The sequence below is a fragment of the Hermetia illucens genome, chromosome 4, assembly GCF_905115235.1.
Source record: "Hermetia illucens chromosome 4, iHerIll2.2.curated.20191125, whole genome shotgun sequence".
NCBI classification, from domain to species: Eukaryota; Metazoa; Arthropoda; class Insecta; order Diptera; family Stratiomyidae; genus Hermetia; species Hermetia illucens.
Genome location: NC_051852.1, coordinates 7,899,697 through 7,919,095, shown reverse-complemented (window position 1 = coordinate 7,919,095; position 19,399 = coordinate 7,899,697). Strand labels below are relative to the sequence as shown.

Genomic DNA, 19,399 nt, shown 5'->3' with positions numbered 1-19,399 from the left:
ACCAATGAAAAATTTTCAACATCAATTAATTTGCAGTATTTGATATTTTCTTTAATATACACAAATATCCTAAACAAATAAAATCTAAATAAAAAAAATAATTAAAACAACAAACCGATATGATTTCTCTTCTTTTGTACATTATACGGTCGATCCTTTTTCCATCTCTTCAATGTCGGGCAATTTAATTCATCGGAATGATCGACACAATCATAAATACCATCGCATACCCTGTCGCGCAGGATGCATGTGTGCGTATGTGATACACACTTGAAATCATTCGATCGACATAATCTTGGTTGCACTGATTATGTATAATATGATTTATATAAATAAATGAATTATATTAAAAGTGATCCACCCAATTTCGTATGCCATTCAATGCAATGCAAACAATATTGTGCATTATTTAATTTATCATTTCCATTCGTGGTTGTTCATCATCACCGAAGTCAGGCAAAAGGGATCCAAAGTATTTTCCAGTTGATTTCCATATAATTATTCGTGTTTGTTCCATGTTTTGTTTTAGATTTTTCAGGCAAAGTTGATATATATTTTGTTTTTATATCAAATATTTATAGCAGGCAATCAAATGATATTTAACGACGTAGAAGTGAGAATAGTTTGTTTTTTGTTTGTTTGAAGAGTAGTTGTTTAATATAGTATGAATAAAGGGAGAATGAAAAATATGAAAGAGAAAATTAATAAATTAGAATTAATTAGAAAAATAAATTTAAAAAATATTTATAAATTTGAAAGTATCTTTTTACAAAGAAGTACGTATACAGATATTGAAATGGCGTAGAAAGTATGCCTGCAAGTTTTTTGGGCTTAAAAATATAATAATTTGGTAATAAAAATGGAAGGTAATAAAAATGGAGCGTTCCAAAGGGTATGAATTTTAATTAGTTTTATTGTAGTATCCACTTTCCAATCAATTATACAAGTTTAGTTTGAAACAGGGAAAAGATGCATGTTGCATTGAGGAGGAATGGTAAAGCCCTCTAGCGCTGTGACCCTCAGAGGTCGTTCCCTCAGGGGTTATTAGCGACCTTTAACTGGTCGGTTACGATACGGGGTGTAACGTCCCCGAGTGAGTAGTTCTGACCCCCTAGCTGGCAGTATACATGCGTCCTAGGTAGTAGCCCCGAGAAAGCTTCTCGGTGAAGAGCGAACCGCGAATGACCGGTACACGTCGGGACACACTGGGAGTCTCCGAAGGCGTTGACAACTATCTGTCGACGTCGACGGGGTGATACAAGCGTAGCTCTGCCAAGGTGGTAGTTGTGACGTGTATTAGGAGGTAGCCCCTTCGTCCTCCTGGTCGAGTAGTATGCATTGAACTGGTGTTAGTAGACCGTGTTGCCCCGAGCGAGCGCTAATTCGTCTATGAGTTCCGGAATCAGCTAAGCGTAGGTCAGGCCTCAAGGACTGGGGTAAAGGCGGTGTCCTCGAGGGTACTCCCGTCCCTGACTATTGCGGCTCCCTTGCGTACAATGCGCTGGTCAGTTTTCCATGGAGAATAAATATAAATTATTAAAAAAAATCGACAAAACAACAGGGAAGGAGGAAGAGCTGGGTGCGTTTGGGCGCAGCACAAAAATGCATCGTTCACCACAGCGACCAGCGAAAGGGGGAGCGAGGGCTGACATAACCGAAGTTACTTCGCCAAAATAAAGAGGAAGCCTTATCAAGTGGCGCGACTGACCGTGTGGAGATGGCAACTCCAATACCTTGTAGTGCCCCTGTTCCGGAAGAAAGCTCAGTCAGAATCGCTAGTCCTGAGCAGATGGGTTCGGAAGCAAACCTAGTGTAAGTGCAGCCGACCGTCCTAGCTAGAGCCGAAGAGGAAAGGCTCATCAGGAAGTGCCCAGCAGTGGTGAAGCGTATGCGGTCGGCAACGTTCCTCCAGGAGAACGTCAGCAAATGCGCAAACGGGCTGATGGAACTGGAGGAACTGTTGGACCGCATCTCCTTCTAGAGACGAACGTGGGGAACAGCGGAAGACGATTGGAGAGCAGAAACAGCCGCACTCCCCGTTGAGAACGCTGCTTGCGTCAAAGGGTCCGCAGATAGCCTACCACAAGTCGAACTGAGGAAGAAGCAGAAACAGGACTACGTACCCAAAGGAGACTTTATCGAAGTAGTTTCCAGGGCCCAAAAAAGAAGGCAAGGAACAAAAAAAGGCAAGAACTGACTTCGCCAAAAGAGACCCGTCTGTCCAAAGACAAGGAGGCTGCTAGCCAAAAGCCAGAGGCAGAAAAGATGAGGAAACGAAGAAGGACTAGGCCGTCGGCTCTGCTCATTAAGCCGACGGAAGACAAGACATTTGCGGAAGTCCTTAGTGAAATACGTTTCAGGATGAAACTCGAAGACAAAGGAGCAGAGGTGTCTTAAATATGGAAAACGAGGAGTTCTCATCGTACTGGGCCCAAAAACCACTAACAAAAGTACGTTTTGCAAAGCGGTCAAGAGGTTATTAGGCTAGAAGGCTCTTGTTTCCAGCCTAGTGTCCATGTGCTCTCTAGAAATCCGGGATCTTGACTGCTTCACAGGAAAGGTCGAAGTGGAGGAGGCGATAAAGCGTGAATGTCCAGAGGTAACCAACGCCCGGATAGGTATCACCTCTGTAAATGCTCGAAGCCAAAAGTTTGTCGTGGTGGAAGTCCCCGAGCAATTTGCGAGGAAACTCCTTAGCAGCGGGAGAATCAAAATTGGATGGGTGATGTGCAGTGCTATAGGTGTCTGGATTATGAACACACGTCAGCAGCTTGCAAGGGTCCGGACAGAAGGACAGCATGCTGGGGATGTGGCCAACTGCGTAATCAAGCGATGCAATGAAAGCGAGAGTTGCATTCCCTGCAGGGATCATGGCGGGTCTGGTGAGAGCGTCGTACACACTGCGGGCTCGGGAGGGTGTCCAATCTTCAGGGCGGAATTGGAAAGGGCTAGCGTGCGAACGGCATGATCCGCATTTAACAAATTAATATGCATCAGAGTGCAACCGCTCACCAATTGCTAGCACAGTTCGCTGCGGAAGTAAATGCTGATCTAGTGCCAATTAGCGAGCAATACCGTCCTCACGGCATCTCAACTTATCGGGCAGCACTGCCATCTGGGTCCGGGACGACGTTCGACTTCATGGTCTTGCCGAAGGCCGAGGGAGCGGGTTTGTCTGGATCTGGTGTTTAGGGATAACATTTTTTAGCGTTTACCTGACGCCGAATGAGACGATGCCGGACTTTCGGCGACGGCTTGATGCTCTGGAGGACGCCGTTTTAAGCACGGAGGGACGAATCTTGGTAGGCTGTGATTTTAATGCCAGGGCTCTTGAATGCCTCAGTTAGACTCCAAAGGATTCTGGAAATAGCGGCAAGAACCGGGCTCGTTCTTTTAAACACCGGATCCACGCCAACGTTTCGGTGCCCACGCTGTGAAGGAAGCATTCCTGACATCACTTTTGCGTCGGAATCTTTGGCATCATCGGTGGACGGGTGGGCGAGTATTAGAAGATTTCTCGGCAAGTGATCATCAATATATCGCGTTGGAAATGGTTGACGCTACTTGCCGGCGAGCACCAATGTGACGCTTCCCCTGCTTGTCGAATGTCGCGAGGGTGAGCATCGGAAAGTTCGTCGATAGTCTTGGAGTAGGCAGGGCCACGCTAGAGTGCGGCTTGGGGAGGTGGTAGTGTCACAGCTGATATCGTCGTAAATTCAGTGATGAATCTGATAACGACGGCGTGTGGTGCTTCAATGCCCCGGACAGGCCTCAGGCGCGGCAAGCCTTCTATGTACTGGTGGACGGCAGACATTGCCGACTTACGGAGAGAGTGTCATAAGGTCCATCGTTGGCACACCAACGAGGGGACATACACCATAAAGGTACAGTATAGATCAGCAAAAAGGAGACTCTGCAGCGCTATAAATAAAAGCAAAGTTCGCGACTGGTCAACAGGGTGAATGAGGACCCGTGGGGACTTGGCTATAAGCTTGACACCCGAAAAACCGGGGCTCTGCGGAGGCCCTGCATACTAAGTACCGACTAGATGGACCGCATTGTGCGGTCATTGTTCCCCAGATACCCTGTACGGGTTGATGTCAATAGCGCGGAAAGCGTCGTGGATTGCTCCCTTTTTACAATGATAGAGCTCGAAGAAGCGGTTCTCACTATCAAAAACAAGAAGGCGCCAGGTCCTGATGGCATCCCGGTGGAAACTGGTGTTCCGCCAACGGCCAGAATTGCTGCTTGAGGCGTTCAACGCTTGCTTGAAGGAGGGTATTTTTCCTTGTTGCTGGAAGGTGGGCAGATTCGTGCTGATCAGCAAGGGAAAAGGGGACCCGGAGTTGCCATCTGCATACCGATCGTTGCGTATGCTTGACATGGCCGGGAAAGTGCTCAAAAACCTCGCCAGGAGTAAACTCGCTGAAGCGATCCGCGCTGCCGGGGGCTTATCGCAAAGGCAGTTCGGGTACAGAACAGGGAGATCCACAGTAGATGCTGTTGTGGAGATCGCAGATGCCGTTTATCGAGCCGAGGCACACAGTCGCCGGTCTAGACGGATAGTGCTCCTCATAACGCTTGATATCAGAAATGCCTTCAATTTCGTAAGATGGATAGATATGCTAGGCACATTAGAAAACTCATTTCACGTGCCAAGCTATCACTTTCAGATATTGAGGGATTATTTGAAAGACCGCTCGCTGCTCTATGAGACGCTAGAGGGCCAAAGACAGGGATTCATCCTAGGGTCGAACCTCTGGAATGCTTCTTATGATAGTCGGCTGAGACTCGATATGCCCCAACAGTCGCGCCTGGTCGGTTATGCAGACGACGTTGCGGCACATGTTGCCGGACGCACTGTTCAACAGGCGAAAGCAGACTTGGCATATTGATACGATGGGTAAGCGAATGGATGACTGCTCACGGTTTCAGCCTTGCGCTGGAAAAAACCGAAGTAGTCATCTTGACCAGAAGAAGAATCCCAACCCTACGTTACATATGGATCGGCTAGTTGACTATAGAGTCAAAACCAGCGGTTAAATACCTTGATTTAATGCTCGACTGGAGAATGAGCTTCTTCGATCAAATCAAAGCAGCAGTGGACAGGGCTGGAGTCGCGGCTAATGGTGAATGTCGGGAGCCCTATATCTACTAGTAGAGGTCTCCTTATGGGAGCAACGCAGTCGGGTTTGCTTAATGGCGCGGAGGTATGGGCTGATGATCTTGACAAAAAGGTGCATTGTAAGCGTTTTGCTCAAGTGCTTGCGTTCCGCCTCCGAACCGGCTGTGATGGTGATCGCAGGAGTGATCCCCGTTACCCTCCTTGCCAAGGAGCGCAAACCTATCTACCGCCATAAGGGCGAGAACTTAAGAGAGGTGGTCGCCCGTGAAGAACATCAACGCATCTTTACCGAGTGGCAAATTTCGTGGCAAATGAGCCAAGGGGCAGTTGGATGGCACCGCTCATCGACAATTTAGACCCGTGGGTGAACCGTTTTCGTCAACAGCTTTATGCAGACACAAGAGAGCTCTCTCCAAACAACATTTTCAGAGAGATGCTGAAGGGGGATGGCGGCTGGAATCGTATTGCGCATTATGTTCGGGCTCTTCTTATTGCGAAGAAGATTGAACTCGACCGGCGGAGAGATCGGATGGTAAGGGGTTCCCTGAACATCTCCGATCCTTCCCTTCCCTCCCGTTGGTGAAAGGAATTCCCTGATTTGATTTTTTGATATACCTTGGAATGTCACAGTGGCATAGTGTTGATAACAATTGGGACTTATATAAACGCTTTTCTAAAGATCGGTGCGGAGATAGTTTAGAACTCTATTCGAAGGGAACGTAGGTGTGGTAGAATCGCTGGACAATTACTTTATAACTGGCAAACCACCCTAAAGATTCACATTATGTCCATTGTTCTGGAATTTTTTTGATAGTTTTACAGATAAGATTGTTATGACAGATACAAGTAGTTTTACTAATTAATTTTATCTAATTTATAAAATAATTAAATCAATTAATTAAATTTTTTAAAAATAAGATATTGCAATACTTTCTATCGCCATTTATATGAGAAGGAATATATGAAAGAATTTTATATAAATTAAATAGGAAACATGTGTAAACGTTGATAGTTGTTTTTACAGAAAAAATACAACTAAAGCGCATTTACAAAAAAACGAGGCAAGAGTTTTTTTTATACAAAAATCAAAATGGAACAAAAAAAAACACACTACTACAACAAAAAACAAATAGCAACACTGAGAAAAAATACGGTTTTGATGATATTAGCAACATGTTTCGTAATTATAACCAATTGGGAAATATCAGATCATTCCGCTTGGATTTGTTTAAGGGAAATTAGTAAATAATTTCGTAAGTAATTTATTTTTTAAATTTATAGATTAAGGGATCGTCTTTGGAAGTGATTTATTTGGAAGTGAATTTATCAATTTTTTTATTTTTCTGAATTTTTCGCCCAATTATAGCAGAATGATCATAAATTTAATATTTTTTTTTTTGGTCAACACTTTATAGTTTCAAATAATAATTTTTTTTTCTCAAAATTATAAAGTGTGTTGCATTTCTCCTTTTTCAAGTTCTTGAGAATTTTGCCTGAATGTAAAATAGATGGGAAGGCAATAAATTTATTTGGTTGGTTGATTGGTAATTGAAGGTTTCATTGATATTCCAATACTTTCAATTTTGCTTATTGCAAAATAGTTTTCTGCAGAGAATATGCAGGAGACGAATTAAAAAAAAAATTGGTTTGATTCCGATGGTTTGGGTTTTTCTAATTCAGATTTTGCCTTGCCAAAAGTATTAGATATGATGATAGATGAGAGGATTTAAAGCAATAGAGATTGTATATTTTTTTAAAATATTATTCTTAGTTTTAATTCGTATCTTTTTCAGAAATATTGTTTTTTTTATCAAGAATTAATTTTTTTACATTTAGTTAGTCCCAGTAATATTTTAAAAGGTTTTGTTTATAGTTATGCCAATGTTACAATTATTAATTACAATCTCTATTGCTTGGTTCATACTAAGAGATATGAATTTTCAACTTGATTAGATCAACTAATCCAAAAAAAACGTTGAAGTCAATATTCTACTACACATTTTAATACTAAAACTAAGAAAAAACACTAATCAAAAAACTATATTCAAAACTGGTATATATGTATATGTCTATAAATATTTCTAACTTTTTTTTCTAATAAATATAAATGTTTATTCAAAACACACCTGGACATATATAGAAAACCATGCAATAAACCTCATTATAGGCGTGAGCTCCTCTTACTTAGGTTTATTCATTTTATTTTTTTTTATTATTTTCATGTTTAATTTTGTTTTGTCGTTTGGTTTGTGATGAAAGATAATATGAAGAACAATAGATATTTTTAACAAATTCAACCATTGTTTTTTGCATTTAATATTATCATATATGCATTGTAATATATTGTAGGCATAGCGAGAGGAAGAAACGAGAAGTAAAAGAAGAAGGAAAAAAATGATCAAATAAAAGAAAATTATTTTTAAAATATGTAAAAAAATCAATTAAATAGGTTAAATGAATGTTTTTTTTAAAAAAAGTAGTATTGGAAGGTAAAAATAAATATTATTATCGTTATATTAATATAGTTTGCAGTAACTGTAAATATTATAAATAATATAATCGCCTTCCTAGATAACTATAAAAATATAAAAGATTAAATATTATTATCATTCAAATAATAGAGAAATAAGCAAATATTATTCAAGTTTAAATGCCACATTTAAAGACCAAACCATAGAGTACAATTCTACACCAGGTTAGGAATTATAAACAATTAATACACAAATTTGTTTCAAGTTAAATTATAACAATTAGCAATATTTTGAAACTATATTGAAAATACAACATCTACGTTACATTTAAAGCCTACAAGGAAACTTCTAAGTGATGTTAAATTTATAATAGAGTTAGACAACCTTTTTCAACTATTTAAGTACTATTGTATAGGAAAATGCCATATATATACGGACGGAGCTTTTAATATTTTGAAATTATATGTAAATGAATTTAGGGGGGAGGTTTGAATTTTTTTCGCATTAAAGATAAAATTATTATTATTATTCATAATAAATAAATAATTAAAAAATATCCTTCTAATATTGTTGAATTAATTTGAGGATTTTGCTCAACGTGAACCAGTATAATTCAAGATCTTGTTTATCCAGGTTGTAATTTTGGCACCTGGTTGGTAATGGGACCCAAAAAATAATTTTAAATAGTTTATAAATTGGGAAAAATGTTATATATCCATTTGAAGCTATCATAAAGGCAACGCATTCGAGACATAACTGATTTTCTGATATGCTGAAATCTTGGAATCATAGTGAAGAGATTCTCTTTCCTTGGTTGGATATAACGTGAATCCGAGACCAGCTGCTGACTAGTTTCTTTTCAATTTTATCTCAGTTGTTTTGTCTTTACGGTCTTATGGGTGGTTATATTTTTTCACAGAATCCTTTGTTTCTCTCGTTTAATAGGAAGGGTTTTTGCGAAAAGTTCCTCCTAACTTCCTAAGCTGAGGTAACGATGATGATCCCCACGGTCGTTATGTTTTAACTCCTTGCAGTTGGCTTCTAAGTATCACGTCGTGGAATATGAGGAGCAGTTTTCTAGGGTCATGAGTCACCTTGGCTCCTACAGTGTACTGTAGTGTGCCATTGCGGTCTTGAATGAAGTGCTCTAACACACTTCAAGGTCCTGATCCAATATGGATTGTTGACCCAACGATTACTATTAGGAGTCGCTTATGTTAGCGACGCTCGGGAGAGCGTACAGCTCAACTCTATATGTCCAGATTCCTAGGATATCTGTTTCCCGAATTTTTCTGCTGAGGATACCCACTGTCAGGGATAGGGATAGGCACAGGGACAGGGACAAGTATTGGATGGTGCTCGAAGAGAAAGGGTCTCAAAAACCTAGTCTGTATATCTGGCGGTCGGTTTGAAATTAAAAGTCGAAGAGTTAGTTTAGTTTAGTGGGGCAAACCACAGCTCCAGGCACTCAGACTTTTGCTAGGCCCATTGCACTATCGCCGGAGATCGCCTATTCATCGGTTTCTCTCTGATGGCGATCACAGGCTTTCGTAAATCTGAGAAAATTCTCCAGAGGCAGAGAATGCGCAGACTCTTCGCTGAAGCAAACCTTACCAAGGTATCTGAGATCTGACGAGGCTAGGCGACTAGGCGAAGTGAAGGACTGTCTTTTCTTCCTCCTCGCATTGGCTTCATATGACCGAGACCACCACTCCGATGTTTTCTATGTGGTAGTTTACTTCTTAACGGTCAACAAAAATGTCGCTCAAGCGGCCTTGGGTCCTTTCACAAAGATTGTGGAAAAACTGCCAGAGAGGTGTCTTCGATGGTATGGTCACGTAATTCGCGCTAACGAGATTTCGCTTGCCAAGATTGGTACAAATATCTAAGTTGATGGTAAGCAACCAAAAGCCTGATCGAAGCAATGGTGCCTTGATACGTTAGATGGAAATTTAAAAGCCTCGCGATTGCATGGAGATCAGGCGAAACCGATAACGACGAGCCGATCCCGCTTGTGCACGGGACAAAGGCTGAAGAAAAAGGCAAAGAAAACATCGAAGCTACATTAATATTGAAGTGCTGAATGGGGGAAGGTTTAGCAATAAAAGGTTTCAAAAACAGACAGTTGAGTTTATTTTGAGGTTTAAAAGTAACGAACGGAATAAGGGCAGAACCTTTACCCATCCTAGAAGGAGCTAATAGATTTTTCTTGGTCCTGGCTTAATTTTCAGTAATCTAGCGTGGACCATGAAAATTAACGAAGAGGTGAGTGCTCTTTTCTATCTAATTATTGGGACCAGTCTAACAACACAGCCAGTACGTCAAATTTCCGTTTTCCTAATTTAAAAAATCACGAGGTCTGTGATTAAGCCTATGATATTATGTTACTATCTGATAGTGTGACTTTCAAGGTAGAAAACTGATGTTCTTTGGTTTGGATCTTGTGGCAGAATTTTCCAAACCATTCAGAGATCCTAAGAGGACTAACCAAGCGGTAGGGAATCACAAACTTCGAATCCACCAGCGACTTTGAGCAATCAGATCGCGGGTGAGGCACGGATCTCGTAAGCCGCACTAGATTCATGTTCCTCTACGGAGGAATCGGTGGAAGACTTGCTCTCAACTTCAATGGAAAGTCTGCACCCAGCGTCTGCGGGACGGTTAGCCAGAAACTCTCTTAATGAAAGGAACTGGAAATCTGACTACGGCCGACCTATCAGTGACTGTTGCCGAAATCTTCAAGAAAACGTCAGAGGAAGGGTACAGGTTAAATGTTGCCTGTTAGAACCTTCGGTGGCTTGATACGCTGGATAGGGATTTGAAAGCCTCGAGATTGCTCCCAGATCAGGCATTCGATAGAGCCAAAGGGCGAAGCCGATCACGACGAGCCGACCCCGCTTGTGAACGGGCCAAAGGCTGAAGAAAAAAAAGAAGACTAATACTGGGAGGTCTAGAAATCATCTAAGAGTCTATTCTGAGGGTGGTAAGGGGCCGCATAGTCCTGGGATATATACCAAAGGCGTGGAGACTGGCAAATGTTGTTTTTATTCCGAAAGCGGGTAAAAAGGATCCTTTTCTGCTAAATCTTTCGGACCAATTTGCCAAACTAGCGTAATCCCCTACATCGGTGTCAACACGATTACCGGGCAAAATGGGAGCTCCCGTCTCCATTCCGACCGCTGTGCATGCTTGACATGGCCGGGAAAGTGCTCGAGAAGCTCATCAGGAGTTGACTTGTTTAAGCGATCTGCGCTGCCGGGGGCCCCAAGGCAGTTCGGGTTCAAAACAGAGAGATCCACAGAGGATGCTATTATTGAGGTCTTAGATGCGGTTCTTTGAGTCGAGGTCGCCGATTTCGACGGATAGTGCTGCTCATAACGCTTGATGTCAGAAATGCCTTCAATTGCGTGAGATGGACAGATATGCTAGGCATATTAGAAAACTCATTCCAGGTGCCAAGCTATTTCTTGCAGATATTGAGACTTGGCGCGACGGGTAAGCGGATGGATGACTACTCACGGTTTCAGCCTTGTGCTGGGAAAAAACCGAAGTAGTCATTTTGATCAGAAGAAAAATCCCGACTCTACGTTACATATCGATTGGCGATCATGGTGATCACGGGAGTGATCCCCGTTGCATTCCTTGCCAAGGAGCGTAAAGCTATCTACGAGATTAATTATTTCCTTACCCAACTTCCAGGCGGGCATGGAGGTTTTCAGTCTTACCTGCACAGGATTGGGAAGGCGCGATCTCCTGATTGTATGTTCTGCAATGGAGTGGCGGACGACGCATAAACCTTTTTCTCTTGCAAGAGGTGGAACAGTTTCGTCAGCAGCTTTATGAAGACACAGAGGAGCTCTCTCCGGACATCATTGTCAGAGAGATGCAGAAGAGGATTGGCAGCTGGAATCGTATTGCGCATTATGTTCGGGCTCTTCTTATTACGAAAAAGGTTGAACTTGGCCGGTCGCGGGACCGTATGGTAAGGGGTTCCTTGAAGTAACAACCTCCTCCTCCCTCCCCTCCTGTTGGTGAAAGGGATTCCCTGACTTGAAGCGGGGAGCTAGCCCCAAGTAACGTTTCAAACGGTTCCAGGCTAGTTCCCTGACGATAGGTAGGTATTTAGTTGGTAGTTTGACTGTTCGGGAGTCGAACACCTACCCTTCTCAAAAAAAGCACACTAGCATGTTCCAGGCGAAAATATACGCCACAGACAGACTGCTTCATTTAGCGGCGATCAAGGCACTTAGGTCCAACCAGGTGAACTCTAAGCTGGTATGGGAATGCCTTGAGAGATTGAATACGTTCGGCTTGTTCTAGGGTTCTAGGCCATGTTGGTTACCTCGTTAGCGGCCGAATTTGCCAAGAAGAACAGACAATGGAAGTTGCTTTTAGAGTGTCGTGCTCAGAACAAAACCCAGCAAAAGGACGCTCCCTACGGTGGAGTTAACATTTGTTACAAGCATAAATACTGCTAGTCATAAGACGGTCCTGATTGGACTGTTGGTAAAATATAAGAAACATCAGTGATTCCGCAAGATTTAGTCAGATTCTGTTGAAAAGGAAATAGTAATAATAAGTGCTAAAGTGTTAATATTTTGTGCTTTAAGTGGTTTTTATATTTTTTATTTATGAGAATTAGCATTATGGATTAGCATTATTTGGATACTACGGAGAATTTTTTAGTCATGTCTCTTGTTATATTGGAAGATATATATTATAGGAAGGAGATAAATGACATAGAAAAGAGATAATGGATGGAGGGGTACTAACGTCTCATTAGCACGTCTCCGTCTCTTCATTGGTCATAAGAATTATTGGAGAAGTCCAATCTCGATGAATATATCTATACAAGAGGTAGTTATATATACATATTTCCATTTGGTTGGTTCGTTTTGCTATTTAAGGAAGTTTAAGATGGTTGTTTTGTTGGTTGTATCATTGTACTATTATTCATCCGACAAAGGAGGTGTTTATTGAGAAATGTAACTATAATTTTTATAGTTCCATCGAGAATGAACTATTTTTTCTTGGTACAAAATGCATGCCAGGGTAACAGAAAGTTAAAAACAAATTAATAGTAATTATTTTAAAAACATGAAAGCGCTGAAATACAAATATAACAAATACCTGAAAAAATAATCACGCACTGAAAAAAAAATTATATTCTTATAAAAGAAATGCCTGAAACGAGCTGCCACCATCCACAAAACACCATTTCACAAAATAAACAGGGAACAATTTAATAATGATATATAAACAAAGAAGTTTTACACAAACTGAAAAGGAGTTATGGAGAGAAAAGTATCTTTTATCTTAGATTTATATATATATAAAAAAAATCATGAAACTAAATCATAGAGGGCACAGAAAACACACGAATACGCATTGGTTGTGGAGTTTGATGTGCACGAAAATTATATGGATAAGTACAGGTAATGGATGCAAAAGAGGTTATGTGAGTATAGTTTGAAAAAAATAAAACCCAAAACCGATAGACTATTAATAACGATTATTATTTATCAAATTTGTTGTTTAAAAAAAAGCTTATTTTCTTTGATTTTTATGGTTTTCAAAGAGAGATTTATCAAAAACTTTCAAAAATAAGTAATAATATATAAAATATTATGTGGTTTTTTACGGTGCAAAGAAATAAAATTAAAATTAATATATATATATCTGCAGAAATATAAAGTAAAAAATATATTGTTCATTTTCTAAAACAATCAGATTTTATATTACTGGCGAAAACATTTTTAAGAGTGTGTCAGAAGTAGCGATGCATTGGGAAAACATGTACACTATTTATAGAGAAGCAGCTTCTCGTTATTATTTATAATTGTTATTAATTATATTTTATTGTTGTTTGTTAAGTAACCAAAATATCTTTCTTTGATTTCACCTTATTAGAAAGTATCAGAAAAAAAAATAACATGCAACAAACAAATTATTATTAAATGTTTGTAATTGCAGAAAGGTTTTGTTTTTCGCCGTATTGCAACAAAAGATTTAGATATAATAAAAATGATCAAAGTATCTTTTCTGTGTGTGATCAAACATGGTTAGCTGCTGCAATGAAGCTTGCGGAAAAGTTCTTTATACAAAGTTTTTACTTTATTGGCAGTTATTCGAGCGTTAGCGTATTGTCTAGTGAACACTTTTGCTAAAACAAATTTCGTTAAAGAAATACAACTAAGCAGTATCCATTTAGTGTGTGTATTAATCACCGTTAAGTAAGTCGTTCTTAATTTAAAAAAAAAATCTACGAGTTAAGTTTTTGACCTTTCGATGTTCTCGGATTATATATCAAAAAGATTTTATGGAAATTAATGAAAATTTAAGAGAAAATTCGGTGCATATTGTGAATATTTATATAAAATTCTATATGTGCCTATATTTGATTGATTTAAAATTAATAAAATAAAAAAAAAAAACAATATTGCGTCCACATAAAAATTAATTAATCAAAGAAAAAAAGAGTTTTTTTTATTGTGAGTGTTCAAAAATATTTAAAATATATATGTGTACTGGTCTTTCTTTTTTTTTAACTAAGGTTAATACCGCCACCGTTTTGTTTTAGATGAAGCAGTTTTTTTAGAAGAATAATTAGATGGTTGACGTTTACGACGATACTCACTCTTAACGGCGACTGTAACCTGATTGGCAGAGATAAGAGCTCCATCTCGAGAGATTATCTGGCAAGTGTAATCTCCAGTTTGAGATTGCGAGATGTTTCGTAAGATTAATGTTTCATTTGATGGGTCGTATTCTGGAGATAGTTGACCGTTTCTGAAGAGCCAATTGAACTGAAATGAAAAATTAAGGATAATGAATTATTTATTGTTTTAATGAAAGAATAGAACTTTGAGAATACGCAAGGACAAACAATTGTAACAAAATAGTACCAATATTTCCTTAGGATATTTAACATAGTATGCTGGTCCTAAGCCCAGTTTGCGGCCCCGTAGTTTGTACTATCCTCGGTAAAACCAAAGTTATTCCACTATGCTAAATCCGCAGTCCTGGAGGCGCGCACGAGTGGTTTTCATACCGAAAGCAGGCAGGCGCGGTCATGAGTCCGCGAAGGACTTTCGACCAATCAGCCTGATCTCTTTCGTGCTGAAGACCCTAGAACGCGCCCTGGACATTCACTTAAGGACGATTATGAGATCTCAAAGGAAAATCCACTGAAACCGCCCTCTACGAGGTAATTGGCACGGTTGTGCGGTCGCTGGAGTACAAGCAGTATAACCTAGCTGCTTTCTTGGATATTGCTGTGGACCTTCCAACCAGAGCAAAGTGGAAGACCGGCGGCGTGTTGCAAGATTATGACACAGTATTCTTTACAGACGGATCAAAGATGGCCTGTGGAGTTGGCGCGGGGGTTTTCTCGAATACACACAGTGTATCCAAGTCGTATGGTCTCCCAGGTTTCGCCAGTGTATTCCAGGCGGAAGTATTGGCGGTATTAGAAGTCTGTCGATTGCTGGAGCGAGATTCGAACCCCAAGCGTAACATAGCCATTCTGACCGAAAGCCCAGCGGCCATCAAAGCGTTGTAATCAGCGACGACATCTTCCAGGCTAGTGGGGCAGTGCAGAGACGCGCTGAATTGTCTGGACGGCACGTTCAAAGTCACTTTCCTCTGGGTTCCCGAGCATAGGAACATAGAGGGAAATGAGCGGGCTGACGGATTGGCCAGGCAAGGCTCTGCTCTTGACAGTCCTTCGGCGAATACAGTACAGGTGTTCCGCTGGCGGCTGCCGAGGGCCGAGTCTACTCGCACTACCTAGCAGCCGCGGGCCTAAGATGGCGAAGGCTTACGAGCTGTGTCAAGTCAAGGAGAATTTGGCCCGCTTATAATATCACGAGAGCTCCTGTGGCAGACGCGTGCAAATGCAATCAAGATTACGGCGGTCTGCACGGGGCACTGGCCCATAGGGGACCATGCCGCTACCCTCGGCATACACTACAATTCGCATTGCTGAAGCTGCGGAGAAGGAAGGGAAACCCTCATGCACTTTCTTTGCGGGCTAGAGTCAGGCTACGGACACTGGGTAAACCATTCTTTGGGGACCTCGAAAAGATTTCTAGCTGCAGGGTGGGAGAGATGCTTTCTTTCATGAAAGCTACGGGCTGACTCTGAAGATCCGAGCCGGCTGCGTTCTGCCTCCCCGCTTCCATAACAACAATCACGGTCTTAGGAGTTTCTGGCATCAAACCGGCGAACCAAAGCGCTAATTGGGCTCCTCAGAGCGGCCTCTGATACCTACCCCCTACCTACTCATGCTAAATCCTATCTAACCTCTCTTGGTGACAGGTCCCCTCATAGGTCGACCAAGAAAATGCCTCCAATAGGATTGGATCGAATAACAAGACTCGGAAAAATGCAAGGACGTCAACCTCGGGGTCCCGGTCTTGTCGAGAGATGGGCAAGGATTCTTGACGCAGGGTCGGCGTCAGGACATAAGCCAGTTAGTCCGAGCAGAAGCAAAACAAATACGTGTTTGTACGTTAAATGTGGGCATCCAAACTGGAAAGACCGAGGAACCACAAGAGCCCTTCGAAAAAGACGCATTGATATCTGCGCTCTGTAAGAAACCCAATCGTCTGGTGCCACTTCGGTCTCGGTGCTCCCAGGGCAGAGGTGGGGCAGCGTTTAATGAGTTGTCTATGGCCTGGACGAAATCGCAAGTTACACGGTAAAAATAGCGATAAACTTCTCTGATAGCTCAACACGGTGTTAGCATTGCTATCTCAGAGAGTTTCCGTGATGAGATTAAAGAAGTCGAACGACTTCCTGATTGAGATTTGTAACGTGCCTGCTGATGACTATATCATCATTGTCGGGGACCTTAATGGTCATGTGGGTGAGAAGGTAGACTGTAACAGGTGCCATGGGGGAAAAGGGTTTGGAGCGCGCAATGAAGGTGGCGAATGTTTAATCGATTTAGCGGACACCCATGACCTCGTAGTTATGAATTCATGGTTTCTCAAACGATTGTCTTATCTTCCTACATTTTGCAATGGGAACAGTAAGCGGGAAGTGGAGCACCCTTCGAGAGCTCAAAGTTTACTATGGTATCGCCCAGTCAGCTTTCGGAGATACAAATGACATGGTGTTGCTGAGCCAGCGCGGATAAATTGAAGGTCCCCAGAGACGGAATATGGGATTGGTGATTGACCTTCTGAGGATCTTCTAGTTTAAGGATCTCCAGTGACAGGTGTGCGAGGAATATACGCACAGAGACCACTAGGTTATCATCTTCCAAATGGAGCGTAAGACAGGTGCAAAATGTATCCAAAAAACTGAAGTAGCGGGTTGTACATCCAAGAAACTTGACGAGGAAATGTTCGAGAAAATGCTTCTGCAGGAAATAATGCCGATGGGAAACGCAGAAGGAAAGGTAACGCAGGTTCTTGACAGGATACACAAAGCATGTGACGCTTGCGCGCCACGCAGCACTGTACTCAAGAAGGCACGCAAGGTTACGCAAGGAAGCGGACTCCAATCCATGGGGAGGTGGATACAGGGCAGTCATGGGATCACTCGCTCGCTCGCCACTGCTCACCAATCCTGATTTGCTGCGGGATATCATTAGTACCCTCTTTCCAACAGTTTCAAATGAATCGAACCTGCCCACTGTCCAGATGGATTCCAATGAAACTCCGGAGGTAACCATTGGAAAAGTCCTGGAAGACGCAAAGAAAATTGTGGAAAATAAAGCCTAAGGCTTAGATGGCATTCCAAATAAAGCTCTGGTAGTTCCAAAGTGGTTCTCTGAAACATTTACGCCGTGCCTCAAAGAAGGAGTTTTCCCGGACGGAGCGACGACGTAGGCCAGGGCGTTAGATAACTCTTAGGGGTACCGAATTGGTCGATCTCGGCGCAAACAGACACTCCCTATGGTGGAACCATCATCTGGAATGATGAAACACTGCTAGCCATAAGACCATCCTGGTTGGACTGTTGGTAAAATATAGGAAACATCAGTGACTCCGCAAGAGTTAATCAGATTCTGAGGGAAATCGATCGGGAGCCGTACTTCTTAGTTCGGTAGAGATTTTCGTAGGTCTTGCATCCATTAGTACGAATGCTGAGCCATGCATGAGCTTAGTATAGACTGGTACCATTGTAGCTTGTTTCAGCGGGTCTCTGAATTTGGTCACAAAATCAATCCGTGTCTGAAGAAGACAGTGGGATTAAGTTCCTGAGACAGGTATCCACGTAAAACCATAGAGATGTAACTGTCAGCGCAACTGAAGTCGAGGAACTAATAGAACGATAGCAATCGGGGAAAGCAACAGGATCTGACGACATCGCATCTGAGCTCTGGAAAGCGAAGAGCTGGGACCCAAAACTGTGGCTCAGTGAATTCATTAACCGGGTTATTCAAGAAGTTAGAACGCCATCTGACCGAAAAATTCATCTGGCTAGGCACCAGAAAAGATTGCCACTCAGAGCACGCAAAAGTATTCCGTGCCAAACAGTCATGCCAATCTTGGCAACAGCGTCCAAGCCCCGGAACTATATACTAACCATGCCCACTTATAGACCTTTTCGTGGAGGCGCAGGTAAGGGAACACAGGGGTTATCTAACAATAATGATGGCGAAAACAATTAAAACTATGTTATACTATAAACGGGTGACGCTCTTTGGTATTCCTCTCACTATAACAATTAGCCAAGGTTCGCAGTTGGAGGCAGCAATCTCTTCTCTATAGGAAAACCAAAGGGTACTGAATGAATATGCCAAACGTCGTCCCTCTACTATTTACACGTTGCTGGCATATTTAAAAGACGGGGATCAAAGCTTCGCTACCAGAACTTTTGCTGGGAAACCCCATAAGAACCAAAAGGATTCTTTGTCTCCAAAAATTTGACAACTTGGCTCATTAACAACTAGGGCCATCTGTGACGCCACATTTAAGCCTTGCAACTAAGACCAACAGCGCAACATATCAAGTTGGAGTCCATCACGCATCAGGTTTTGCTCACCTGCAATGCATGTCTTCCAGCTCATTGAAGCTGTCAAACCATCGTTATACTCACTTACGTAGGGCCTTTAGATAAGGTAACCTCTCGAGGGAGAGTGCCTAGATACACTCAATTTCTATTGCCAGGTGCTACCGTTGGGAAAACTTCATAAACCCTTGGCTACGTTATGGAAACGGTAGAAGCTGGTATTGATGCCTAAAGGTATTATACCTTTTGGCAAGTGATTTCCTTTTTTGGCCTTAGTTCTTTTTGGTAGTGGGATGGGCTCATTTGGTACAGGTACGGCAACAGGTGACTTCTTTCGTGCTCTGCAAGACAAACGGCAGAGACCGATAATATAAAAAGAACTTCCCGAAATTGACTATTACAGCTCTATTCGGCCTCTTTGAGTTCGGTTCAATAAGATCTGGATACTTTGGGTTCTAGACCACATTCGACTGAAAGGCAATGAGGCAGCGGACGAGCTGACCAGGAAAGGAGTAGCGACGCCGCTATACCGACCAGAACAATTCTGTGGAGTCGGGAATGGGTTCATGGCTATGATATTGAAAAATGATGAGGAACGACTGAGGAAGTTTTACTGAGCAAACTTACCAGAAACGGAACAGCCCAGGGTGTTTAGGGGGGAATACGAACCCAAGTGCATTAGAGTGTTTAAACCTAACCAGTGGGAAGCTCACTGGTCATTGCAGGGTAAAATATTACCTGGGGAAGCTAGAAATATCTACGAACAGTGTCTGTAGAGCCTGTGAAGAGAATGATGAAAACTCCACACATGTTCTTGGACAGTATTCGGGACTCGTAC

The 19,399-nt window shown here is 41.9% G+C and overlaps 1 protein-coding gene across 2 annotated transcripts in view; it reads right to left on the bottom strand.

The window, feature by feature from the left end:
- The window catches only part of LOC119655312 (basement membrane-specific heparan sulfate proteoglycan core protein), a 604,263-nt gene that overhangs the window by 34,719 nt on the left and 550,145 nt on the right, over positions 1-19,399 (bottom strand). The window contains exons 43-45 of one of the 2 annotated variants that reach the window (XM_038061144.1): positions 14,234-14,402; positions 7,252-7,308; positions 116-304 (exon numbers count right to left, since the gene is read on the bottom strand). In XM_038061144.1, the coding sequence (XP_037917072.1) occupies positions 116-304; positions 7,252-7,308; positions 14,234-14,402 (415 nt within the window). The remainder of the gene's footprint in view (positions 1-115; positions 305-7,251; positions 7,309-14,233; positions 14,403-19,399) is intronic. The other variant, XM_038061145.1, reaches the window with a different exon arrangement.